Source organism: Diabrotica virgifera, chromosome 5 (genome assembly GCF_917563875.1).
Source record: "Diabrotica virgifera virgifera chromosome 5, PGI_DIABVI_V3a".
NCBI lineage: Eukaryota > Metazoa > Arthropoda > Insecta > Coleoptera > Chrysomelidae > Diabrotica > Diabrotica virgifera.
This window is the reverse complement of record NC_065447.1, coordinates 65,719,085-65,742,748: the sequence shown is the minus strand read 5'-3', so window position 1 is coordinate 65,742,748 and position 23,664 is coordinate 65,719,085. Positions and strand designations below refer to the sequence as shown.

General features: G+C 32.0%; 1 protein-coding gene across 3 annotated transcripts in view; it reads left to right on the top strand.

Annotated features, from left to right (window-relative positions):
- LOC114325161 (uncharacterized) overlaps positions 1–23,664 on the top strand; it is a 272,355-nt gene that overhangs the window by 97,605 nt on the left and 151,086 nt on the right. For all 3 annotated transcript variants that reach the window (XM_028273130.2, XM_028273129.2, XM_028273131.2), the window contains exon 2: positions 22,356–22,491. In XM_028273130.2, the coding sequence (XP_028128931.2) occupies positions 22,384–22,491 (108 nt within the window). In that variant the 5' untranslated portion in view covers positions 22,356–22,383. The remainder of the gene's footprint in view (positions 1–22,355; positions 22,492–23,664) is intronic.

The window sequence follows — 23,664 nt, the reverse complement described above, 5'->3', positions numbered from 1 at the left end:
GTCTTCATCTACTACGACTGTGTTCGCGTTGGAGACCTCCAATGTACAATGTTTCTCGTCCACCTATCGTTGTTTTGCCGTGTCACGTGTGTCCTACCCAGTTCCATTTAATTTGCACAATTTTTCCAATAACATCTTCCACCTTCGTCCTGCCTAGCACGTCCTCGTTTCGTATATCGTCCTATTAGAGGTAAAACTCACTAAGTGCACTTTTTTGAGATTTTTACATTTTCATCGATTTGAACTCAATACGCTACTGCCCAGCCCTGGAGAAGTCACCTAAGGCTCTAACTCTTCTAATTGCTGAGATAATTTATGGTACAATTAACTAAGTGCATTATTGTGAATTTCGGTTTCAGGGTAAAATTCATTAAAACTTATTATTGCACTTAGTTAATTTTTCCTTACAATCTGGAGTGCATTTTTTGAATTTTGGTTTCAGCGTAAAACTCATTAAAACGTATTATTGCACTTTGTGAATTTTTCCTTACAATTCGGAGTGCCGGACCGGTACTTAGTGATCTTTCAAACAATAAATTAGTAACTATAAAAATGGATGTTGATATTTCAACAATAATTTACTTCTTTTTCTATCGCGTGTAATTTTTTACACCTAGAGGGGACTGTTTTGTAGAAACTTATTTAATTGTTTATTAACATTTTATTCATTATCATTCATTACCATTACCAGATACTCAGCTTTAGTTCAGTTAGAAGTTAGATAATCTGTTTTAGGTTTAACATTTTGTAATATAATGCATTTTTTGTTACTTATTTTGAATTTTGAATCTTAATTTTAGTCATGATAGTTTATGGAGACTTCTCAATATCCAATAATTGTGTTCATGGAAAAACTCATCAAGTACAAAGTGTAGTTAGTGAGTTTTACCTCTAAAAGGATATCAATATCCAAAAATTGTGTTCATGGAAAAACTCATCAACTACAAAAATTTGTCTAATATCGATCGTATTAATTATTAATGTTGTTCTGAATCTATTTCCTTGTGGCATTTTTATTTTCTATGGGAAATAAGCCACAATTTTACTAAAAAAATGAATTTATTAACGTTTCGAAGCCCAAATCGGGTTTCGTTGTCAAAATACAAAATGCTTCTAAAATAAACAAAAATGTTGTTGCTAAGTAAAAAAATTCTTCTAATAATTTATTTAATCTGACTCATTTATATTGGCCATTCAGACGTATATTATACATCTTAAAGTAGAAGACTTTAAAATGATATCGCCAATATTTATGAGTTGCGTTCCTGGGACGACTTTACTAAAAGATAGTTCATTCAATTACATGAAATCAATCCCAACTCAAGAATATCCGTCGCAAAAAAATCATAGCATGTGATCTGTCTTTAAAAAGACAACCAAATGCAATGATGACAGTAAAATTCTCGCGTTAGAGATTTCATAGTAAATCACGAGGGAAAACCAGGAAAAAACCTCGTGATACTATCCCGACATCGTAAGTATTTTGTCCAACATTTAATTTACCTTCAAAAAAAAACTATTTTGATCCGAGGAATTTGCGACACAATTGGTTTCGTTTAGCATAATTACAGCCGCTTCTTTGATTTTTCTCTTTTACTATCTGATTCTTTTAGGACTATACTTGAATCTCTCCACTGAACTCTATGTTCATTATCCCATGCGTGTTGACATATTTGAGATCTATCAAATTCTCTGTTTTTAATATAAGACTGATGTTCACTTATTCTAACGTTTAATGGTCTTGATGTTTCACCTAAATAAAATTGTTCGCATTCACATTTATAAAATAATATATTTATATATAATTGTTTGCATTTATAAAATACCTTGTGAATGCGAACAATTTTATTTAGGTGAAACATCAAGACCATTAAACGTTAGAATAAGTGAACATCAGTCTTATATTAAAAATAGAAAATTTGATAGATCTCAAATATGTCAACACGCATGGGATAATGAACATAGAATTCAGTGGAGAGATTCAAGTATAGTCCTAAAAGAATCAGATAGTAAAAAGAGAAAAATCAAAGAAGCGGCTCTAATTATGCTAAATGAAACCAGTTGTGTCGCAAATTCCTCGGAAGAATGCAGTAGGATGTGGTTACCCCTAATGAAAGAGGAAGTCAATAGAAAGAAAATACCACGATTAGTAAGTCAATAACATATCGAGTTAGTACAAATTTTATATTTTAGTATTACTTATTGTATATCTATGTACAGTTGAGTCCGCGAGTCTTTACCCGTGCGTCATTAATACCTGGCGAGATAAAACACATACTTTTTATTTAGCATCATTCTCTTCCACGCATGAGATTAATGACAAACCAGCTGCCGTCTGTTATTAAGTAAAAACACATGTTATTTTTATGAACGATTTAGACTCAGTGCATTCAAAAGAGATAGGTACAAAAAAAGACGATTGGGGATGTCTTCACATATTTTAAGTACAATTTCTGACGTTTTGGTTTGTTTACTTTTGTGGCTGTCAGTTTGTTGAATGTTTTGCTGTTATTTTGTCGAATTTTTGCATTTTGTATTAGACTTAGAAATTTTGTAATAAGTTTATGTTATTCTACGATAAATTTTGACAACGTACAAAGCTAACCTCATTGTTGACACAGTTGAATACTTGTGTTTAAGGTTCCGCCAAAGTGAATAAAATAACAAAAAGAAAATATGTTATTGAATTCTTTTATAAATTGTTTATTTATTTATTAATCAATGATAATAAAATAATTTATTAAGCTACTTCAAAGGTAGCTGTAATTCTGCACCAAAATTTTAAAGCAAAACTTAAATTTGACATTCTTTTTATTTGATAACGTCAAATTTTATACTATAACCCGTGATCGGAATAATATCCGCTTACCGTTGCGTTTAGTAAATTTCCGACTTATTTCGTATGCTTTAAATGATGACGCACGGGTAAAGACTCGCGGACTCAACTGTATTATTAATGTTATTTATAATTTAAACATATTAAAGTCAGAATTTGATATTAGTTTTTTCTTTAAAGGTAAATTAAATGTAGGACAAAATACTTACGATGTCGGGATAGTATCACGAGGTTTTTTCTTGGTTTTCCCTCGAGATTTACTATGAAATCTCTAACGCGAGAATTTTACTGTCATCATTGCATTTGGTTGTCTTTTTAAAGACAGATCACATGCTATGATTTTTTTGCGACGGATATTCTTGAGTTGGGATTTATTTCATGTAATCGAATGAACTATCTTTTAGTAAAGTCGTCCCAGGAACGCAACTCATAAATATTGGCGATATCATTTTAAGTTCTTCTACTTTAAAGTGTATAATATACGTCTGAATTTCCAATATAAATGAGTCAGATTAAATAAATTATTAGAAGAATTTTTTTACTTAGCAACAACATTTTTGTTTATTTTAGAAGTATTTTGTATTTTGACAATGAAACCCGATTTGGGCTTCGAAATGTTAATAAATTCATTTTTTTTAGTAAAATTGTGGCTTATTTCCCATAGAAAATAGTTAGTTATTAATTGTTAATATTCCTGTGACGAAACATGGCTTAAAATATTTGTTTTTATTTATTACATATGTAAAGTTGCCTTAAAACAATTATTCCAATAGTCAAGTCAGGTGAATTTAAAAAACAATTTGTACCTTTAAATCGATTTTTCTCCACTTTCTGAAAAGTGTAGTTAGCGAGTTTTACCTCTAATAGGACGATATGTTTTCTCAGAGATACTCTCAACATAGATCGTTCGATGGCCTTCTGTGTTGTTAATCTATTGGCTGACAACTCTGTAAGTGTCACGGTCTCCATTCCATAAGTTCTTAACTGGTAGCGTACAACTGTTGAACACCCTTGTCTTTAGATTTATTGGTATCTTTTTGTTTTTCAATACATTACTAAGTCTCCCTACTGCTGCCCAAGTCATTGGGATTCTTCTAGTTATCTTTGCCGTTTGATTATGTTTACCTAGTTTGATCGTGTGACCTAGGCAACTAGATAACTACCCTTTTTATTTCTATCATTCCTGATTTTATTATTTTTAGATATTAGTCTTTTCTTTCTTCTACTTGTCTCTATCAAATGCCCTAGCTCTTCTAATGTGTTATTTTTTCTGTCTAGTGTTTCCATGTGTCTACTTTTATATTATAATTATATTGACAATTACGGCCCAGTTAAGTGTTTCCGCTTGTTGAGTAAGTTCCTTCATTTAAACACTTTTGTATTCAATTTGAAATCAAATTAATTATTTGTTTGAAGCTACAACTTTCAGATCTAGATTTCAAAATTAAATACCTGAACTAAAGGAAACAAAGACACAGTTTTAGAGTCATATCTTCCTAATCTTGATCGAAGAGATTTACAATGAGTTACAACCAAATCAAGGTTTCCCTTAAATTTAGCAGTCAAGACACCTTTCTTCTCCCTATTCTTCTTCTTCCTAAAATGTTTCCCTGGATTATAAGTCGTAGAAATTAATATTTATCTTCCGCATTTTAAGGTACGATATTCATTGCAACATATGCAACCAACATTTGGTTTCTTTAGGATAGTAGTTATAAATAGTTATCAGGCCGCTCTCTTAGTCTACCTCCGCGGGAAGTGGACCAGAAGGGCGAGGGGAGGAGGTGGGTAGTTCCGGACATATAGTTTTCGTTTTTTCCATGGCTTTGTTTTCCTTGTCGTTCTTGATAACGAAAAGTGCCCCTTATCCTGTTACTTAAGATGTTTCTTCCACGGTCACTACAGTCCTCGTGCAGATATCTTTAGGTTAGGTCAGTTAAACTGGTCTTCCAGTTAATCTATTGTCTCTCATTCGTCCTCATATGTGGTCATCTTATCCGTTATAGCATCCTTTTATGGCTTTTGGTTTCTTTAGGTTTACTTAAACCTGCATTACCGCCGTCTGCTTTCCTTTAAGGGTTCAAAGTTGATCTAAATACCTGCGGATGTCGTGGACACAGACTTTCATTGAATCTTCTCTTTTTGCTTATTTTCCTTCACTTCTAATAATCGATCAGGTTTTTTCTTCATCGGATCTCGATTGTTTGATTGCATCTACCTGTTATTATTACATAATTTAAATACTATATTAAATATTAATTAAATAGGTTTTTTCTATAAGTTCTGTTTTGTTGCAATATTGACATTGGGATTGTTATTACCATTTTCTAACATATCTAAAAAAGAAGACAACAACCAATAAATACTAAATATAAACTTTTTCCGATATAAACTTTTAATGACATTTCCTACCATGTTGCACGTAGGCAATTAAACAACAATTTACACGTTTAATAGATTGCGAAAGGTAATATGGAAATTTTCACAAAAATAATTAATAATATGTTAAATTTTATACTTTATTCTACAGATATTTAGTATACCTAATTATATAACCCTTGAACTATTTTCTTAGTCTAAATCAATTATTGCTACAATACTTGTTTTCAAGGTAGCTTTTTTCATATTATGATGATATCGATATGTGTTCATATTATTGTTTTATTTACTATATTAATATTTGGTAAAAGAAATTTTCCTATATACAATCGATATAATGAGATACAGATCGTGGTATATTTTGACAAGGTATACCAGGATTCGTATCTCATTATATCGATCGTATAGGAAAATTTCTTTTACAAAATATTAGTGCCTATATCTAATATTCTAATATACCAAACAACATTGTGTCGTATAGCTTAAAGTTGTATTTTCTTCGCCAAATTCCATTGTAGATGTGTCGCAAGATTTTTCTTTCAAATGTGGCTAAAATCTTTCCTTACTTTTAGAGAATGTCCAGGTTTTTGAATCATATATGAGTTCCGGTCTTATTAAGGTTTTGTTTATTTGACATTTTGTTTTTCTTGCGACGTAATTTGATTGATTTTAGTTGCCCAATTTAGCCATGGTACATGGAACTACAAATTATGGTGAAGGAACTCGCAGACAGCTCCAAATATATCGGTCTAAAAATTATTATGACAAACACAAAACAATGACAAACGAAGACGACCCCAGATGTTATCTATAAATTGCAGTGAAATAGAACTATAGAGACAGGATTTCCAAATCCTGCCCATGCCATGGGCAGGATTTGGTAAACTTAGTTGGACAAATACATCAATACTTGAGGAGCAGAGAAGACAACCACTGTATCCTTCCTATCATGACACATGGATACCAAAAGTACCTAATCAAGGCCAATATGAATCATCATCAATATTCTCTTTGCCCTAACCATATGCGCGGTCGGCTTCCCTAATTGCATTTCTCCACACAATTACATCTTGGGTCATATCAATGTTCATCCCCTTTACCAACATGTCCTCCCTTAAGGTCTCCCCCCAGGTCTTCTTTAGTCTTCCTCTCCTACTCCTTCCAGGAATCTGCACTTCAGCTATTCTTCGTATTGGGTGATTAACGTCTCGACGTTAAACATGACCAAACCATCTTAACCTATGCTCTCATTTTGGCATCAATTGGTGCCACACCTAGACTGTCCCTAATGTACTCATTTATAATTTTATCCGTTGTCACTCCACTCATCCATCTAAGCATTCTCATTTTCGCCACATGCATTCGTTGTTCCTCTTTCTTTTTCACTGCCCAACATTTAGATTCGTACATCATAGCCGGTCTTATGGCTGTTGTATAGAATTTTCCTTTCAGCTTCATTAAAATTTTTCTGTCACACAACACACCACTCGCTTCTTTCCACTTCATCCATCCAGCCCTAATTCTATTGTAGGCATCTCCATATATTTCTCCATTACTCTGTAGTACCGATCCTAGGTACATAAAACTGTTGCTTTTCACAATCATTTCACCAGCCAAAGATACCATTTTATTTGTAGAAATTTCATCTTTAAATGAACATTTCAAATACTCTGTTTTTGACCTACCAAGTCTTAAACCTTTTTCCTACAGAGCTTGTCTCCACTGTTCCAGTTTTTGTTCTCTTTCACTATTTCCTACTAACACTACATCATCAGCATCCATTAGGCACCATGGAATGCTACCCTGTTGTTTCGCTGTTATGTGGTCCAAAACTAATGAGAATAAATAAGGACTAAGCACCGAGCGTTGGTGCAATCCTATTTTCACCTGAAGTTTATCAGTCTCTCCCACGCCTGTCCTAACACTAGTCGTTACTCCCTCATACATATCTCTCACAATCTTTACATATTCGCCAGGGACTCCTTTCTTATTGAGTGCCTACCACAGAATCTCTCGAGGATTTATAGCCACCAAGCAAGAAAGGGCAGTGGAAGGAGAAATGCTAGGTATAAGATTGTAAGATAAAAAGAGGAACAACTGGGTACAACCAAAAACAAAAGTCGAGGAAATCACAACAGAAATTGCCAAACTCAAATATAGCTTTGCAGACCACACTGCTAGACAAAAAACACCGTTGGGATGCCACAATACAACATTGGAGATCTTACGAAGGTAAACGACCAAGAAGAGGAACACATATGAGATGAGTAGATAACATAAAAAAAATAGCCGGAACAAATTGGAAATATGTTGCTTAGGACAGAGACCAATAAAAGGAATTGGGAGAGGACTATATCCATAAATGGACGATAGAAGGATAACAAGGAGAAGAAGAGCCCTGGCACCTTTTATTGGCAATGGATATTCGCCTCTTCACTTTCTCTACAACGTTGTTATCAGACGTAACTACAGAACCTAAGTAGGTAACTAAGTCCTCTAAATTACCCTCTCAATGTTGTATTCTCCTATTGTTAGATTTTGTAGCTGCTCATTTTTACGGTTTTACTTGCATGCGTACCTATATTTTGTTTTTACCTAATTGATTTTAGGGCCACTATTCGTGCAGCTCGTTCTATTTGATTTAGTCCCTTTATCATTTCTCTTCTTGACCTTGTGGTTATATCAAAATTATCTGCAAATGCCAGTATTTGCACACTTCACGCCTCCGCTCAAACAGTGTCGTAAGTCAAAAAAGCAAAGTATCGAGAAAACGACGTTTAAAATTTATGCTAGAACTTTTCCGGGTTTAGTTAAAAAAATATTAAAATTAGTATATAATAACAACTATTTTAGTCAGTTGCAAACGTTTTTGAAGCTCTACAAAAGCTCTATACAGATAAAATAACGAAAAATTTACGAAATATTATCTATCAAGTAATGGCTATTGCAGTATAAAATATAATATCATTATTATTATCTGGTTAACAGACGTATACTTTTTAATGACGTAACTTTAAATACAAGTAACAACGTATTTTCTTAACTCCACAAACTTCTCTGTATCCATCTTAGATGGAAAAATGCCTTGCAAAAGTCGATATGTGACACTTAGTCCAGGGTAATAAGGTTTTTCCATGACACTTCAACAGTCAGGGTACTGAAGCGTTTCTTCGACAGGTAATACCTATAAGAACAAATTGTAACTATTTCCTGCCTAGTATCGGTCGGCCATTTTTATTTATAAACAATTTAATGTCAAAAACGGTTTTTTTTTCCTTTTTTGCAAATTAATGGAAAACAGTCAAACTTATGGCTTTCTTAGTACAAACACCTTCTAGAGAATGGAAAAAGATTTAAAATGGCGTATTACAAAGTTTAATACACTCATTTATTGTTAATCATCATCATTATCTTTGCCTTATCCCTATGCGGGGTCGGCTTCCCTATAATAATTGCATTTCTCCACACAATTCTATCTTGGGTCATATCAATGTTAATCCCCTTTACCAACATGTCCTGCCTTATCGTCTCCTCCCAGGTTTTCTTTGGTCTTCCTCTCCTACCCCTTCTAGAAATCTGCACTTCAGCTATTCTTCGTATTGGGTGATTAACGTCTCGACGTTGAACATGACCAAACCATCTTAACCTATGCTCTCTCATTTTGGCATCTATTGGTGCCACACCTAGACTTCCCCTAATATACTCATTTCTAATTTTATCCTTCTTTGTCACTCCACTCATCCATCTAAGCATTCTCATTTCCGTCACATGCATTCGTTGTTCCTCTTTCTTTTTCACTGCCCAACATTCAGTTCCGTAGATCATAGCCGGTCTTATGGCTGTTTTATGGAATTTTCCCTTCAGCTTCAATGGAATTTTTCTGTCACACAACACACCACTCGCTTCTTTCCACTTCATCTATCCAGCCATATTTCTACTGCATGCATCTCCATCTATTTCTCCATTGCTCTGTAATACCGATCCTAGGCACTTAAAACTATTGCTTTTCACAATCGTTTCACCATCCAAAGATACAATTTTATTTGTAGTAACTCCATCTTTAAATGAACATTCCAAATACTTTGTTTTTGTCCTACTAAGTTTTAAACCTTTTTCCTCCAGAGCTTGTCTCCGCTGTTCCAGTTTTTGTTCTAAGTCTCTTTCACTATTTCCTACTAACACGACATCATCAGCACACATTAAGCACCATGGAATGTTACCCTGTAGTTTCGCTGTTATCTGGTCCAAAACTAACGAGAATAAATACGGACTAAGCACAGAGCCTTGGTGCAATCTTACTTTCACACGAAATTTATCAGTCTCTCCCACACCTGTCCTAACACTAGTCGTTACTCCTTTCGACTCCTTTCTTATTGAGTGCCCACCACAGAATCTCTCGACGAACTCTATCATATGCTTTCTCAAGATCAATGAATACCATATGAGCGTTTGTTTCTTTACTCCTGTATATTTCCATCAACTGCCTTATAACGAAAATTGCATCTGTTGTTGATCTACCCTGCATAAAGCCAAATTGATTCTCGGATATTTCGGTCTCTTCACATATTCGTCTATCAATTACTCTTTCCCATATTTTCATGGTGTGGCTAAGCAGTTTTATAGCCCTGTAGTTTGTACATTGTTGTATATCTCCCTTGTTTTTGTAAACAGGTACATACCAGTATACTGCTTCTCCATTCGTCTGGCATTTGTCCAACTTCCATAATTCTATTAAATAGATCTGCTAGCCACCTTGTTCCTGTCTCTCCCAATACTCTCCAATTTTTTAATATTATATTATCATTTATTGTTAATATAACTGCGAAAAACGGTCGAAATTTCAAAACAATTGAAACTATTGTGAAAATAAGTACAGAGCTTTAAAATTTTTGTCAAATGAGGGTTCTTTGGTGCTTAATATGTTACAAAAATTTCAAAGCGATTCATTCAGTTGTTTAAATTTTATTCAAATTTATTATCCCAGAGAGCTTTTTTGCCATAACATAAGTCAGAAAAAAATAATGCTAGAACAATTCTACAGGTGTCAAATGAAAGACCATGAGCTAAACTTTCAAATTGTTTTTGAAAAAGTGAATAAAAAATGCATTTTTTAGTAATAAATAATTATGCAAAAGTATGTTTAATTTTTCCTTATAAACTTTTTATTTTTAAAGTTATACTTCTTTACGACCGAGAGTGATATGTTATAATACCGGGATAGTATGTAGTTCGTTGCTAATCTTTCAAGTCATGTATGTATCAGCGCTGTCAGCGCAAATAAGTCATTAAAAGGATATATTAGTGTTTTTAATAAATATAATATTTATTATAATTTTTGTGTCTTTGGATTTGTTTTCCTCGGGAATAAGATACTTTATAATAATAGTAAGTATATTTAAAGTAATTTTGTATACTTCACTTGGTATATTAAATTTGTTAGTATGTATGAGAAATCTTGTAACCTGTCAAAGCGAAGGGAATATAGCTCAGTGGGAGAGCGTGTGACCGAAGATCGAGAGGTCCCGGGTTCAAATCCCGGACGATCCATATTCTTTTTTTTTAATTTTTGGTATCGTTTTAGTAAAAACCTTTTAAAAGTGGTAGGTAAGAAAGTTAGTTTAATATTTAAATAAAATACAAATAACCTGTTAAGTATATTTATTTCTTTGAAATTATATAATAGAAGTATATCTTCTTAGGTGCGTATAAAGTATACACACATTCTTTTTTATATAATACATTATGTATATTTATTACAATTTTTCATCAATTATTATATGAATAACATTACTTGGTAGTTATGCACCTAAAAACGTTAAAAAATAGATTTTTTGAAAAAAGTTTTATTAAAGGATTCAAAAAAAGAAAAATTGACGACACTTTTGGGTAATAATTTATTACTAATAAATGCACTTTTTTTAAACCACTTTGAAAGTATAGTTCATGCTCTTTCATTTGACATATGTAGAAAGGTCCTAAGATTATTTTTTTCTAACTTATGTTATTGCAAAAAAAGAGTTCTCTGGGATAAACAATTTGAATAAAATGTAAACAATTGAATGAATCGCTTTGAAATTTTTGTCACATATTAAGCACTAAAGAACCCTCATTTGACAAAAATTTCAAAGCTCTATACCTATTTTTACAATAGTTATTGCGAAATTAATTTTTTTTTTAATTTCGAACTTTTCGCAATTATATTAACAATAAATGAGTGTACTAAACTTTGTAATACGCCATTTTAAAGCTTTTTCCATTCTCGCGAAGATGTCTGTACTAAGAAAACCATAATTTTTACTGTTTTCCATTAATTTGAAAAAAAAAATGGGAAAATGGCCTTTTTTGACACTAAATTGTTTATATATAAAAATGACAGCCAGATCCTACGCAGGAAATAGTTACAATTTGTTCTTGTAGGTATTACCTGTCGAAAAAACGCTTCAGTACCCTGGCTGTTTAAGTGTCACGAACAGGGTATATTTTTGTCTTATTACCATGTCCTAACTGTTTAAGTTCGGTGCACCGTTGACTTTGGTTAATCATATAATGACTCTAGTGTCATCTAACGACAAATACTTGAACTATAAACGTAACATTTTTTGAGATTAGAGTTTGTAGTTTTGTAGATGTGAGTTGTAGGTAAGAGATTAAACTGTTGGTGCAACAAAACCGTATTTATTTTTTTTTTTTTTTTAGTTGTGACACTATTTGAGCGGATGTGCGATTTGTATTCATTATTTTTCCTCTAGTATATTGACTGTTGCGTCTCTTAGATATTACATTTTTTTTTTGAGCATGATGAACAGAATGGATTATAGGGCCTCACACTGACATAGTGCTTTTTTAAGATCTCTTGTTTCCGTTTCGTACTATTAGAGTTTCTTTTATCAATACTATTAGTTGTGTTAATGTATTAAATTCCTTTACCATTTATTTTAAGAATTCTCGGCTTATATTGTCATATGCGATTTCGTCGCAGTCTAGATTAAATAATGGTATTAATTAAAATTAATTTTTTTTACTTCGAGCTTCGCAATTCACATAATTTCAGAAGTCAAATTCAAAATTTTACCAGAAAAATCATTTTGCCGAAAATTCACAGTATACCACTAAATTTAGTTTTTCATCCTATATTCAAATGAAAAATCCGTTTAAAAAAATTTAATGTACAAGGTGTTGTTTCTGGGTTGGAATATTTTTCCAATATTTTTTAATCCGGACCTGGATATTTTACAATTGTAAATAAATTAATTGATTGTACACCTTAAAGAATATTTGCGTGGCAAATATAAAATAAATATACGGTGTGCTTAAAAAGTTAAGAACCAAATAAAAGGTGGCAAAATAGATAAAACACCCAGTATCTTTGTTATTAATGAACTAAGACCCATTAAGTATGGTATTTTTAAGACCGCCTATTTTTTTCTACAGTTAACGTTACTTTCCCAATGAAACACCCTGTATAACAAATTCTACTTGAATTTTGGGACAATCTAAAACAAGCTTGTTAATATCTATATGTTTTTAATAAGTGCATTTAGTAGATATGTTTATTGTTCCCCACAGTCTAAGTGCTTTGCCTGGGTTGAATATTCTCATTTAAGTTAAATTAACAATTACCATAAAATTCCCGCGAAAACCAGAATTGTTTTCTTTGTTTTGCCACTTTGGAATATTTTTAGCGTACCTTTTTAATTTTCACATAAATGTATGCACCAAAACTTGTATCTGATTGTACGTAATAAGCGCGTTTTCAAGCCACAAGATTTCATGTATGTTGTTAGCCTTCAATGTTACAGTATAGGTATTGATTTTGTGTTTGTTTAATTTATTTGTACTGGGTCTCATACTAAAACTTGTTTGGAAAGAGTAAATTGATTTAAAATTGTTATATTTTATAAATAGATAATTTTAACGACATGTTTATATACATTAATAAGTTCGTATTATATTCATCTCCAGCTATGGCTGAACAAATAGTTTATAAACAAATAGTAAAAGTCGCGGCATATTATCATTCACGTAGGGTTTCCAGCACGTAGCGTTTAGTTTCCGACAAATATTGATTTTAATGGTTTTAAATATGAAAAATTCACACTGTCCGGTACGTATCGTAACAGACATCTCTTAGTAAAATCAGGTTTTTCGGAGATTACGCTACGTGCTGGAAACCCGACGTGCATGATAATATGCCGCGACCTTAAGACTAAGAGATGTCTGAAAGGATACATTCCGGACAGTGTGAATTGTTCATATTTAAAACCATTAAAATCAATATTTTTCGGAAATTAAACGCTACGTGCTGAAATAATGAATTCTGAAATAATTTTTTTTTAGTTTACTCTGCAACCACAAGGGTTATTAGCGACCTAAACAACATAAAACAAGTAAAGTTAGTAAAGTTACAATAGCTGATATAAGCCAGTGTCTTTTAGATAACTTATTGTATTCATTCATGTTTACTCCTAAGGCTTCCTTTATAAGAAAAATATTGTTTGTATAAATTCAACAATGATTTGTTTAAATGTGGGATCAAGATTTCTTTAATGTGTATATTCGTTATTGGCTCTCACACTCACTGAAATATGTTTAAGAAATGTGATAAGCTGAATTGGCTATTTTGATGAACTTGAGAATAAGCACGTCTTGTCTGTTGAATTGGGGAATACTAGTAAAAATAGATAATAGTACCAATCATCATCTGTGCAGTCATGGTGGTATTATAATTACATAATATTTTATAGATGCTGTACCTACAAAAACGACAATACACGTATTTTATCATTAATAAATCCAGGGGAAAAATCATTCCTGTGAAATCACTTAAAAAAAATAAAATAGTTTTGTGTATCTTGTGTAAACGGACCGTTTTTTCAGAAATACAACAGACTAGCAAAAATATTTAGGACAATAATACATCCAGTTCGGAATTTTAACAATGATTCATTATTTGTTTTTATAAGTTTTACTATTCATGATGTTTTTGGTTTTTATAATATACATGTATTGTATACTCGTAAATCACTTCATATTACTTATAGTTTTATAAATAGGTACCTAATTTCACTACCTTCTGTATTTTGCAATTATTTGGTATTGTTTCGACCCGAAATTTTCATTGCGTTAGTTTATTATAAAGGTAATTTATTATAAAGGTAAATTAAATGACGTATTTTGAGACCAAAAATAGATCGATTGAACCTCACCTATCTTAGTACAAATGAGCACTTAAAAAAAAGTTACAGCCCTTTGAAATTACCAAACGAAATTATATTTTTTCCAATATATCAAAAACAGTATCACAAACTAAACTGCAATGTAAATGTAACGTTGTAACTTATTGGGTATTGGAAATTGATTCAAAAAACCGAAAACCGGCTTTTTGAATAACCGTTTTTTATGACCGGTTATAACCTCCAGGTTAAACCGTAACCGGTTTAACCGGAAACCGGTGTTTTTGTAAACAACCGCCATCCCTCCCCGATAGTCGATCGTAAAGGATGAAGGCAAATATTTTGTAGGTCACGTTTAGCAGGGTAATGCCTCTGTAGTCTGTAGTTATCACAAACTGTTTGGTCTATAAAAATTCTTTATAAATAATTGATGGATTCGACCGTTACTTGATGGTTCATTTTTATCTCACAATAAAACAATGAAAACTTTTGTTTTCTATACTTCCCCAAAATTTATTATTTACAACTATGTGACTACAGCTGTTTCGGCAGAGTGCCTTTCTCAAGTGATATAATTTACAATGTGTTTGCTTTTTTAAGTCTCTAACTGAAGAGGTTGAGGAGTGGGGAGCTGTTTGTCTCGAGTTGGTCATTCAGAATTATATCTGTATTTTTCAGTTTATTAATTTCCATAGATTCTAAAAAAGATAGCTTAAGGCTTTTATTTTGGATATGCAGAATTTGAAACTCTTCATTGAAAGAATGATTATGATCTAGAAGGTGAAGTGCGTATGTAGAAGTGTCTGTTTTTCTATTGTTGAAAGCCCTTTTGTGTTCTGCTATCCGTTTGTCAAAAGTTCTGCCAGTTTGGCCGATGTACGTTTTCGGAGAGTCACCACAAGTTAGTTTGTACACAGCACTCTGTAGTTGCTTTCTCTTTCGGCTTTTATTGTTCTTAATATATTTGCTTAAGTTGTTGTTAGTTCTGAAAGCTGGTATTATTCCTTTCTTTTTATGTATCTGGCTATTTTTGCTGTTATCTTGCCAGTATATGTGAGAGAGCAGAAGGTACTGGGTTCTTTCTGTGGTGGTGGATACACTAATTTTAGGGCTTTCTTATGGAGTTTTTGAATTAAAATTTTGTTAACTGTTTGTTCGTTATAGCCGTTGTTTACTGCTATTTGTTTAATGATGTTTAGTTCTATCTCGAAGTTATTTTTGGTCATGGGAATTTCTGTCAGTCTGTGTATCATGCTATGGTAGGCTGCTAATTTGTGTTGTGTAGGATGGGATGATGAATTGTGTATAGTTGTGTCAGTATGGGTAGGTTTATGATATACGGAGAACTCATGTTTGTTGCGTAGTCTGGTAATCGTTACATCTAGAAAGTTTATGGAATTATTCTGTTCTGTTTCTATTGTAAACTCAATATTACTATGAAGTGAATTAATGTATGATAGAAATTGATCAAGTTGTCTGTTAGTTCCTGTCAAGCATACTAGTATATCATCCACGTATCTCCCGTATTTAAACAGTCCTTATATTGGTGGAGATACGTGGATGATATACTAGTATGCTTTACAGGAACTAACAGACAACTTGACCAATTTCTATCATACATTAATTCGCTTCATAGTAATATTGAGTTTACAATAGAAACAGAACAGAATAATTCCATAAACTTTCTAGATGTAACGATTACCAGACTACACAACAAACATGAGTTCTCCGTATATCATAAATCTACCCATACTGACACAACTATACACAATTCATCATCCCATCCTACACAACACAAATTAGCAGCCTACCATAGCATGATACATAGACTGACAGAAATTCCCATGACAAAAAATAACTAGAGATAGAACTAAACATCATTAAACAAATAGCAGTAAACAACGGCTATAACGAACAAACAGTTAACAAAATTTTAAATCAAAAACTCCATAAGAAAGCCCTGAAATTAGTGTATCCACCACCACAGAAAGAACCCAGTACCTTCTGCTCTCTCACATATACTGGCAAGATAACAACAAAAATAGCCAGATACATAAAAAAGAAAGGAATAATACCAGCTTTCAGAACTAACAACAACTTAAGCAAATATATTAAGAACAATAAAAGCCGAAAGAAAAAGCAACTACAGAGTGGTGTGTACAAACTAACTTGTGGTGACTGTCCGAAAACTTACATCGGTCAAACTGGCAGAACCTTTGACAAACGGATAGCAGAACACAAAAGGGCTTTCAACAATAGAAAAAGAGACACTTCTACATACGCACTTCACCTTCTAGATCATAATCATTCTTTCAATGAAGAGTTTCAAATTCTGCATATCCAAAATAAAAGCCTTAAGCTATCTTTTTTAGAATCTACGGAAATTAATAAACTGAAAAATACAGATATAATTCTGAATGACCAACTCGAGACAAACAGCTCCCCACTCCTCAACCTCTTCAGTTAGAGACTTAAAAAGGCAAACACATTGTAAATTATATCACTTGAGAAAGGCACTCTGCCGAAACAGCTGTAGTCACATAGTTGTAAATAATAAATTTTGTGGAAGTATAGAAAACAAAAGTTTTCAGTGTTTTATTGTGAGAATTCTTTATAAAGTTAAATAATTATACCTACGTAATAACCACCACAATCAATCTTTGAATTTACAGTGTTTTGGCAGTAGTCCTATCTAAATTCATGTAGGTATTTGGTCCTTTGAGCATCAAGCATTATTGGCAACAGTATCTGTAACTGAGGTTAACAATTTTATTCTTTTCATCAGTTATTTATTTTCCATTTGTTATGATCTGTGTCCAAGAAAATTTTTCATAACATTATGCAAAATACAACAGCCTTGTCAAAGTTCGGTGAATATTTTTAATGGATTTGTTATTTATATTACTTCCTTATAGCACAGGTAACATGCAGTGACCTTGTCGCTGTCCTTTCAATACTCTTTATGAAGTTATTCAGTTGGGATTTGTATATCGTTTTTATCAATTAGAATACACGGACAAACGGGATCTAAGTTTAACATCGATTCTAAACGACTATAGAATGGATGTACCAGAAAGATTACTCGTCCGCAATTTGTCTTACCTTTTCACATACAAAAGCAACTTAATTGCTATTTCGGTATCCATCTTTCCGTCATTTGTTAATAGGTACTGTACTCATGTGGTCGAATGTGGTTACCTCTGCTAAATTCGTTCTCTCGCACTTAATTTTATTTATGTCTTGGTCACTTATTTGTTTCTCGTTCTCGTTATCTATCTATTTTTGGTTGTTCTATATTTTTATTTCCATTTTACCTCTATATTTCCTCCGTTCAAATATTAATCTGATATATTATCTATTTTTCTGATATTTTAGCTTTAGATTTTACTACCTTACAGGTGGATATAATTATTTCTGCTATTAGTTTTACTGGTACTTGTATATCCTTCCAGTTACTTCATATTCCTCCCTATTTACCACGTCAAAAGCTGCTATTAGATTCATAAAGGCTAGGAAGACTTCTTCGCTCTCCTTCAGTTTTCATTCTATTACCCTTTTCACTACGACAATGTCGTTTTAGACAAGGCGAAAACGGCGGGTTCGTTAGAAAAAATATTCCCATGAGATTTTTTTGCACAATTACATTCGTGAGACATCCCAGAATAAGGTTCAAGAAGTCGTCCACGTGAAAAGTGGTCCAATTTTTTTTAACAATTTTTTTTAAATCAAATTGCAATAATCAATATTTTTGGACCATTCTGGACAAAAAATGTCTCTTGTAATTTTTCTCTAACGTTGATCGTTTTCGAGGTATACACAATTTAAAATTGAAAAAAACGAAAAATGGCGATTTTCAAGGCTTAATAAATTGGTTAAAAGTTATTATTATGAAAGTCAGAAAGTAGAATAGAATAGAAATATGCTTTATTGTCATGAAAAATTTAACAATTTTATAGACAAAGCTTACAAGAATCATAAATAATAATGAAAACAATAACAAATACAATTTACTAAAATTATAAAAATCGTCAATATAAATAAAACATAAAAAAGTGAGATAAAAATCAGTAACAATCTATTGCAAAATAAATAAAAAATTTGCAAATTGCGTAATCTACCTTAAGATATTTAATAAGTTGCTGCTACATATGACACTCAAATATATATTAAGATTCTACTTATACATAAGAATACTGTAATTTATTAGTTATTGTGACTAAATCTAAAGTGACTAAATCAAAGTTTAAAGCCCTCCCTACAAGATCCTAAATAAATTTTTGTCATAATTTTATTACTAAGCTGTTATTTTTAAGTAATAATAATGAGCGCCAGCACGTATTAGGCGGCCGTCTATGGTGAGTGCGAGAGAGATGCCATTCTGGCAGTCCAATGGGGCATCTTACTCTCACTCATATTTACAGCCGCATCAGTACGCTCTTACGGCTTATTGTTAATAATTAAAAATAACAGCTTAGTAATAAATTAATGACACAAATTTCTTCATGATCATGTAGGCGGGGCTTTAAACTTTGATATAGTCACTTTTTGACTTTCATAATAATAATTTTTAACCGAGTTATTAAGTCTTAAAAATGGCCATTTTTGCGTTTTTCAAATTTTAAATTGCTTATAACTCGAAAACCATGAACTTTAGAGAAAAATTACAAGAGATCTTTTTTGTCCAAAATGGTATAAAAGACTCAAAAAAAATTGTATACACCAAAAATAAAAATGTTTACAATTGGATTAAAAAAAATTTGGACCACTTTTCTCGTGGGCGACTTCTTCAACCTGATTCTGGGGTGTATTAGAAATGTGATTATGCAAAAAAATCTCGTGGGAATATTTTTCCAACGAACCCGCCGTTTTCGCCTTGTCTATTTAATTGCCTTCCCGATCTAAATACTACTTGTGTATCTTCTAGTATTTCCTCAATGTAAATTCTCTATATTATGTTCTCTAAAATTTGTGTATAGAAATACAGCATTCTACTGCAAGACATGCTTTGTAGTTTCGGCATAGTGTTTGATCTCTCTTTTTATGAATTGATATTATCAAATTGTTTTCCCAACTTTCGGGGATCATCTCTGTGTAATCTCCACCCTTTTTTGAGTGCAGTCCTTAACCATTCTATTCCATTCTCGCCTAGCCATTTTACCATTTCATAAGCTAAATCGTTTCATCCACAAGCTTTTTATACGTCAATCTCTAGTTCTATCTCTAGATTGTCGTCGAAATATTTCTCTTAGGCAGGCCGCACATCAAAGAAACATGAAACGTAAATTACGTTTCATGGAAATAAACCACTGCTAAACAAATATATGTCCGGCCATTTATGAAACTCTCCGAAAATAAAAATGTGTCATGAGCATGAATCACACTCGTTTCATTGGTAGGCGGACTTTGAGATTTGTTTAGCAGTGTTTTCTTTTCATGAAACATATTTTTCGTTTCATGTTTCATGTTTTTCGTTTCATGTTTCTTTGGTGTGCGGCTTGGCTTAGGCAGGCTGCATATCAAAGAAATATAAAACGTAAATTACGTTTCATGGAAATAAAACACTGCTAAACAAATGTACATCCGGCCATTTATGAAACTCTCCGAAAATAAAAAATGTGTGATGAGCATGAATCACACTCGTTTTATTGGTAGGCGGACTTTGAGATTTGTTTAGCAGTGTTTTATTTTCATGAAACATGTTTCACGTTTCATGTTTCATGTTTTTCGTTTCATGTTTCTTTGATGTGCGGCTTGCCTTAAGTGTATTCAGCTTCATTTTGTATTTCATAAAAATTTTCTTGGTATAATTATTCATTACATATTTCTAATAGTACGTACTTCCTCTTTTCCTGCCTTTAAGTGGTTTTGACTGTCTCTCGTTATTCTTATTTCTTTCTTTTTATCACGTCTTAGTCTTGTAATTCTTGTCCAAAATTTTATGTTATCAATATCAATATTCCTCGATATTTTCTATTTAAATTATTTCTAAATCTACTTTTTTAATTTCTTTATTTTCTGATTAACTTAACCTTTTTTCTAGTGTTATATTCTCTCTCGTAAAACTGAACTCTGAATAAATGTTTTACATGCTTGTTTCTTTTTCTTTACCAAATCTTTAACGTTCTCGTTCCATCTTATAGTTTTCCGTAGTTTTCTATTGTATTTTTGTTCTTCTACACATCTTCTCTGTTTTTTGTCTTTAGTAGTATTTCCCTACATTTTTTCCTGTGTCCATCTGTCCTTGAGATTTTCTGGGCTTGTGAATTCTTTATCTTTTTCTTGGTACTTACTTATATTTTCTATAATGTACAGGTTGTTAATTGAAATTTTCCTGTATTCATTATATCATTACATCATTACATCATTACATCTGCCTTTTCACTATCTTCATTTGCTAGGCTTTTCTGCGTTTATTTGTATTACTACCGAAATATATTTTTTATCTTTTATATTATGTTCCCCTAAGTTCCCTGTTAAAAGATCATTTCTTCCCTTTTACTACTTGTTCACCATATATTTCCATGCACCCTAGACCTCTGTTAGTATAGTGTCCTTATCTACTTTTGCATTTCAAGTGCCCCATAGTTACTGTATTTTTTCTCTCATGATCTAGTACATTATGTAGGCATATGTAAAATTCCAGTGTTTCTTCTTCTGATGTTTCTTAAACAATAGGCTCATAGGCATATAATTATTGAGTTATCTGTAAACTTGGCCTTCTTCATTTACTCTCCTCTTTTCCTGTAATTATTGTGTTTTAAAATTGCTAAAAATCTGTTTTAAAAAATTAATAAATTCATGAGAATAAAGCCATATAGGTCTGGATCCCGCGTATGAAAAAAAAGTTGATTAATAGCAAGCTGAAAATTTGTTAATAGCTTAAGGGTGTCTAGTCGGACAAACTTTGATATATGGGAACACTGGAACAGGGGAAGTTTTAATTGTGGAACAGGTTAAAAATTTGGAACGGTAAGACCACGAAAACGGCACATGTGTTTTGTCCGAAAGAACAGATTTAAACTCTCCGAACAGAGATTAAACTCTCATGCAAAAATCAGACTGCTATTTATCACCAAATGGGCGTTTTAAATGAGTGGAACATGTAGAATATGTCAAATGACAGGAATTATGACAGGTGACAAATAGCAGTTTGATTTTTGCATGAGAGTCTAATCTCTGTTCGGAGAGTTTAAGTCTGTTTTGTCGGACAAAATAAATGTGCCGTTTTCGTGGTCTGACCGTTCCAAATTTTTAACCTGTTCCACAATTAAAACTGTCCCTGTTCCAGTGTTCCCATATATCAAAGTTTATCCGACTAGACCCCCTCAACTATTAACAAATTTTCAGCTTGCTATTAATCAACTTTTTTTCATACGCGGGATCCAGACCTAATATTATAACTGGATACTTCAATTATTAAAGAAAAAACCTTAATCTTTATATATTTGTAATAAAATAACCCAAAAATATCTATCCCTGTCGATATAAAATATCACTGAAAAAATATAAATGTTGTTTTAAAAATTGTGATCTACCATTGGTCAGAAATTTTTGTATTTTTGTATTTGAAAAATACTAGGCTAATTTTTTTTACAAAATGGCTGATGGTTGATGAATGTTATTTGTGATTTTGTGTTTGGGATTTTATTTTAAGTCAATATTTATTATTAATATAATCCAACATTTTTGTAATAAGTGTAACCTTAAATTCATTATATCAAGGTATTTAATTCATTGTTTGGCTTATTAAAAATGAAAACAGTATATTAATTATTGCGGTCTACCACAATATTTACACAATTGTCTAACCCTGTACAATTTAAACAGAATTTATGTAAGTCCTCAATACATTATGTGTGCGTACCCACCATATACATTGCCATAAGTGAAAGTGGCAAGACTAAGTCAAGACAATATTGCAAGTGGTAAACGAATTTATAAATTAATGGGTCTTATTTCTGTTTCAGATTTGCCTATTTACCTACTCTAGTCAAAATGAAGTGTTACGTCATTCTCGTAAGTTTTTTGAGTGTGTTCGTGTTCGTGAGTTCGGCACCATTCTTCCAAGCATCATCAGGAGGTAATTCTGGTACCCAACTACAGGTCAGTGTGATTTTTTTAATTACCTATATCATACATATTAGTAATAGTTTCAATAGCATATGGTACGCTGACCTATTATCATGTCAACGTGCTTCCAATAATTGTGTATAAAATCAGGGAGAATTTCATGTATTTTAATACTTCATGTTACTCTTATTAGAATTTTTATGTGTAATTGTGTAATTTATTTGGTCACATGTAATAAAAAATTTTTAGTTCCTAAGATTTTTTGATTTATTACGTTTTGAAGCTATCTTTTGTGACAGTATACATTTTAGATATTACATTTTCTCGGAATAACACATATAAAATAAAAATTTATTGAAAAATCCTTTAAAAAATGTATATTATTTATTAAAAAAACCTCAAAGGGTCACATCTAAATCACAAAACATTTTCGATATACATAGATCATCGACAAATCACATGCTCAGCCACAAAAAATACATGGATAAAAACCCTTTAACTGTTAACACAATATGTTAAAGTTGCATTATTATTAATAATTAAACTTTTATAAAAAAGAACGTTCGGATACAATTAGCGTCTCTTTGCAAAGACAATGACGTCGACTTTGCAAAGTAACAAGACACTTACTCAACACACACACTACACATGACACTAGGTACCTAACTGCAAAAATTCACCGTACCTACCATGTCAATGGCCATTAGTTGTCGAGGCATTAGCTAAATAAAAAAAAATTATAGTAAAACGTTTTTATTATTTATAGGAGAAAATATAAAATAATTTGACGATATAAAATACTTAAAATTCCAAAAATTCCACTATAATAAAAAAGTAATTTTTATAATAACACGGTTTTGTTATACATATACAGGACACAACATATTTTGAAAGAATAAAATATGAACTAAAAAGGGGTAGTTCCCTGGGTTGGCTGTATACCTTATAGTTAAACAAACTGGAACATGAAGTAAAAACCACTTCTATGTAAAAGGTATATTTACTAAAAATTTTTAGAATCCCAATGGATTCAATAAAATGAGTTCATCAGAACGTTTTCAAACCTATCGGTCCATCATCAGTGAATTTGAATACTTGCAAAATAGCCCCAGAACCAAACAATGGTTGTGATTATAAATAAATCTACATTATGTTAAAATAAATTTAAAATGGCTAAACGCCGATGTTCAGGGATTAAACCTCTGG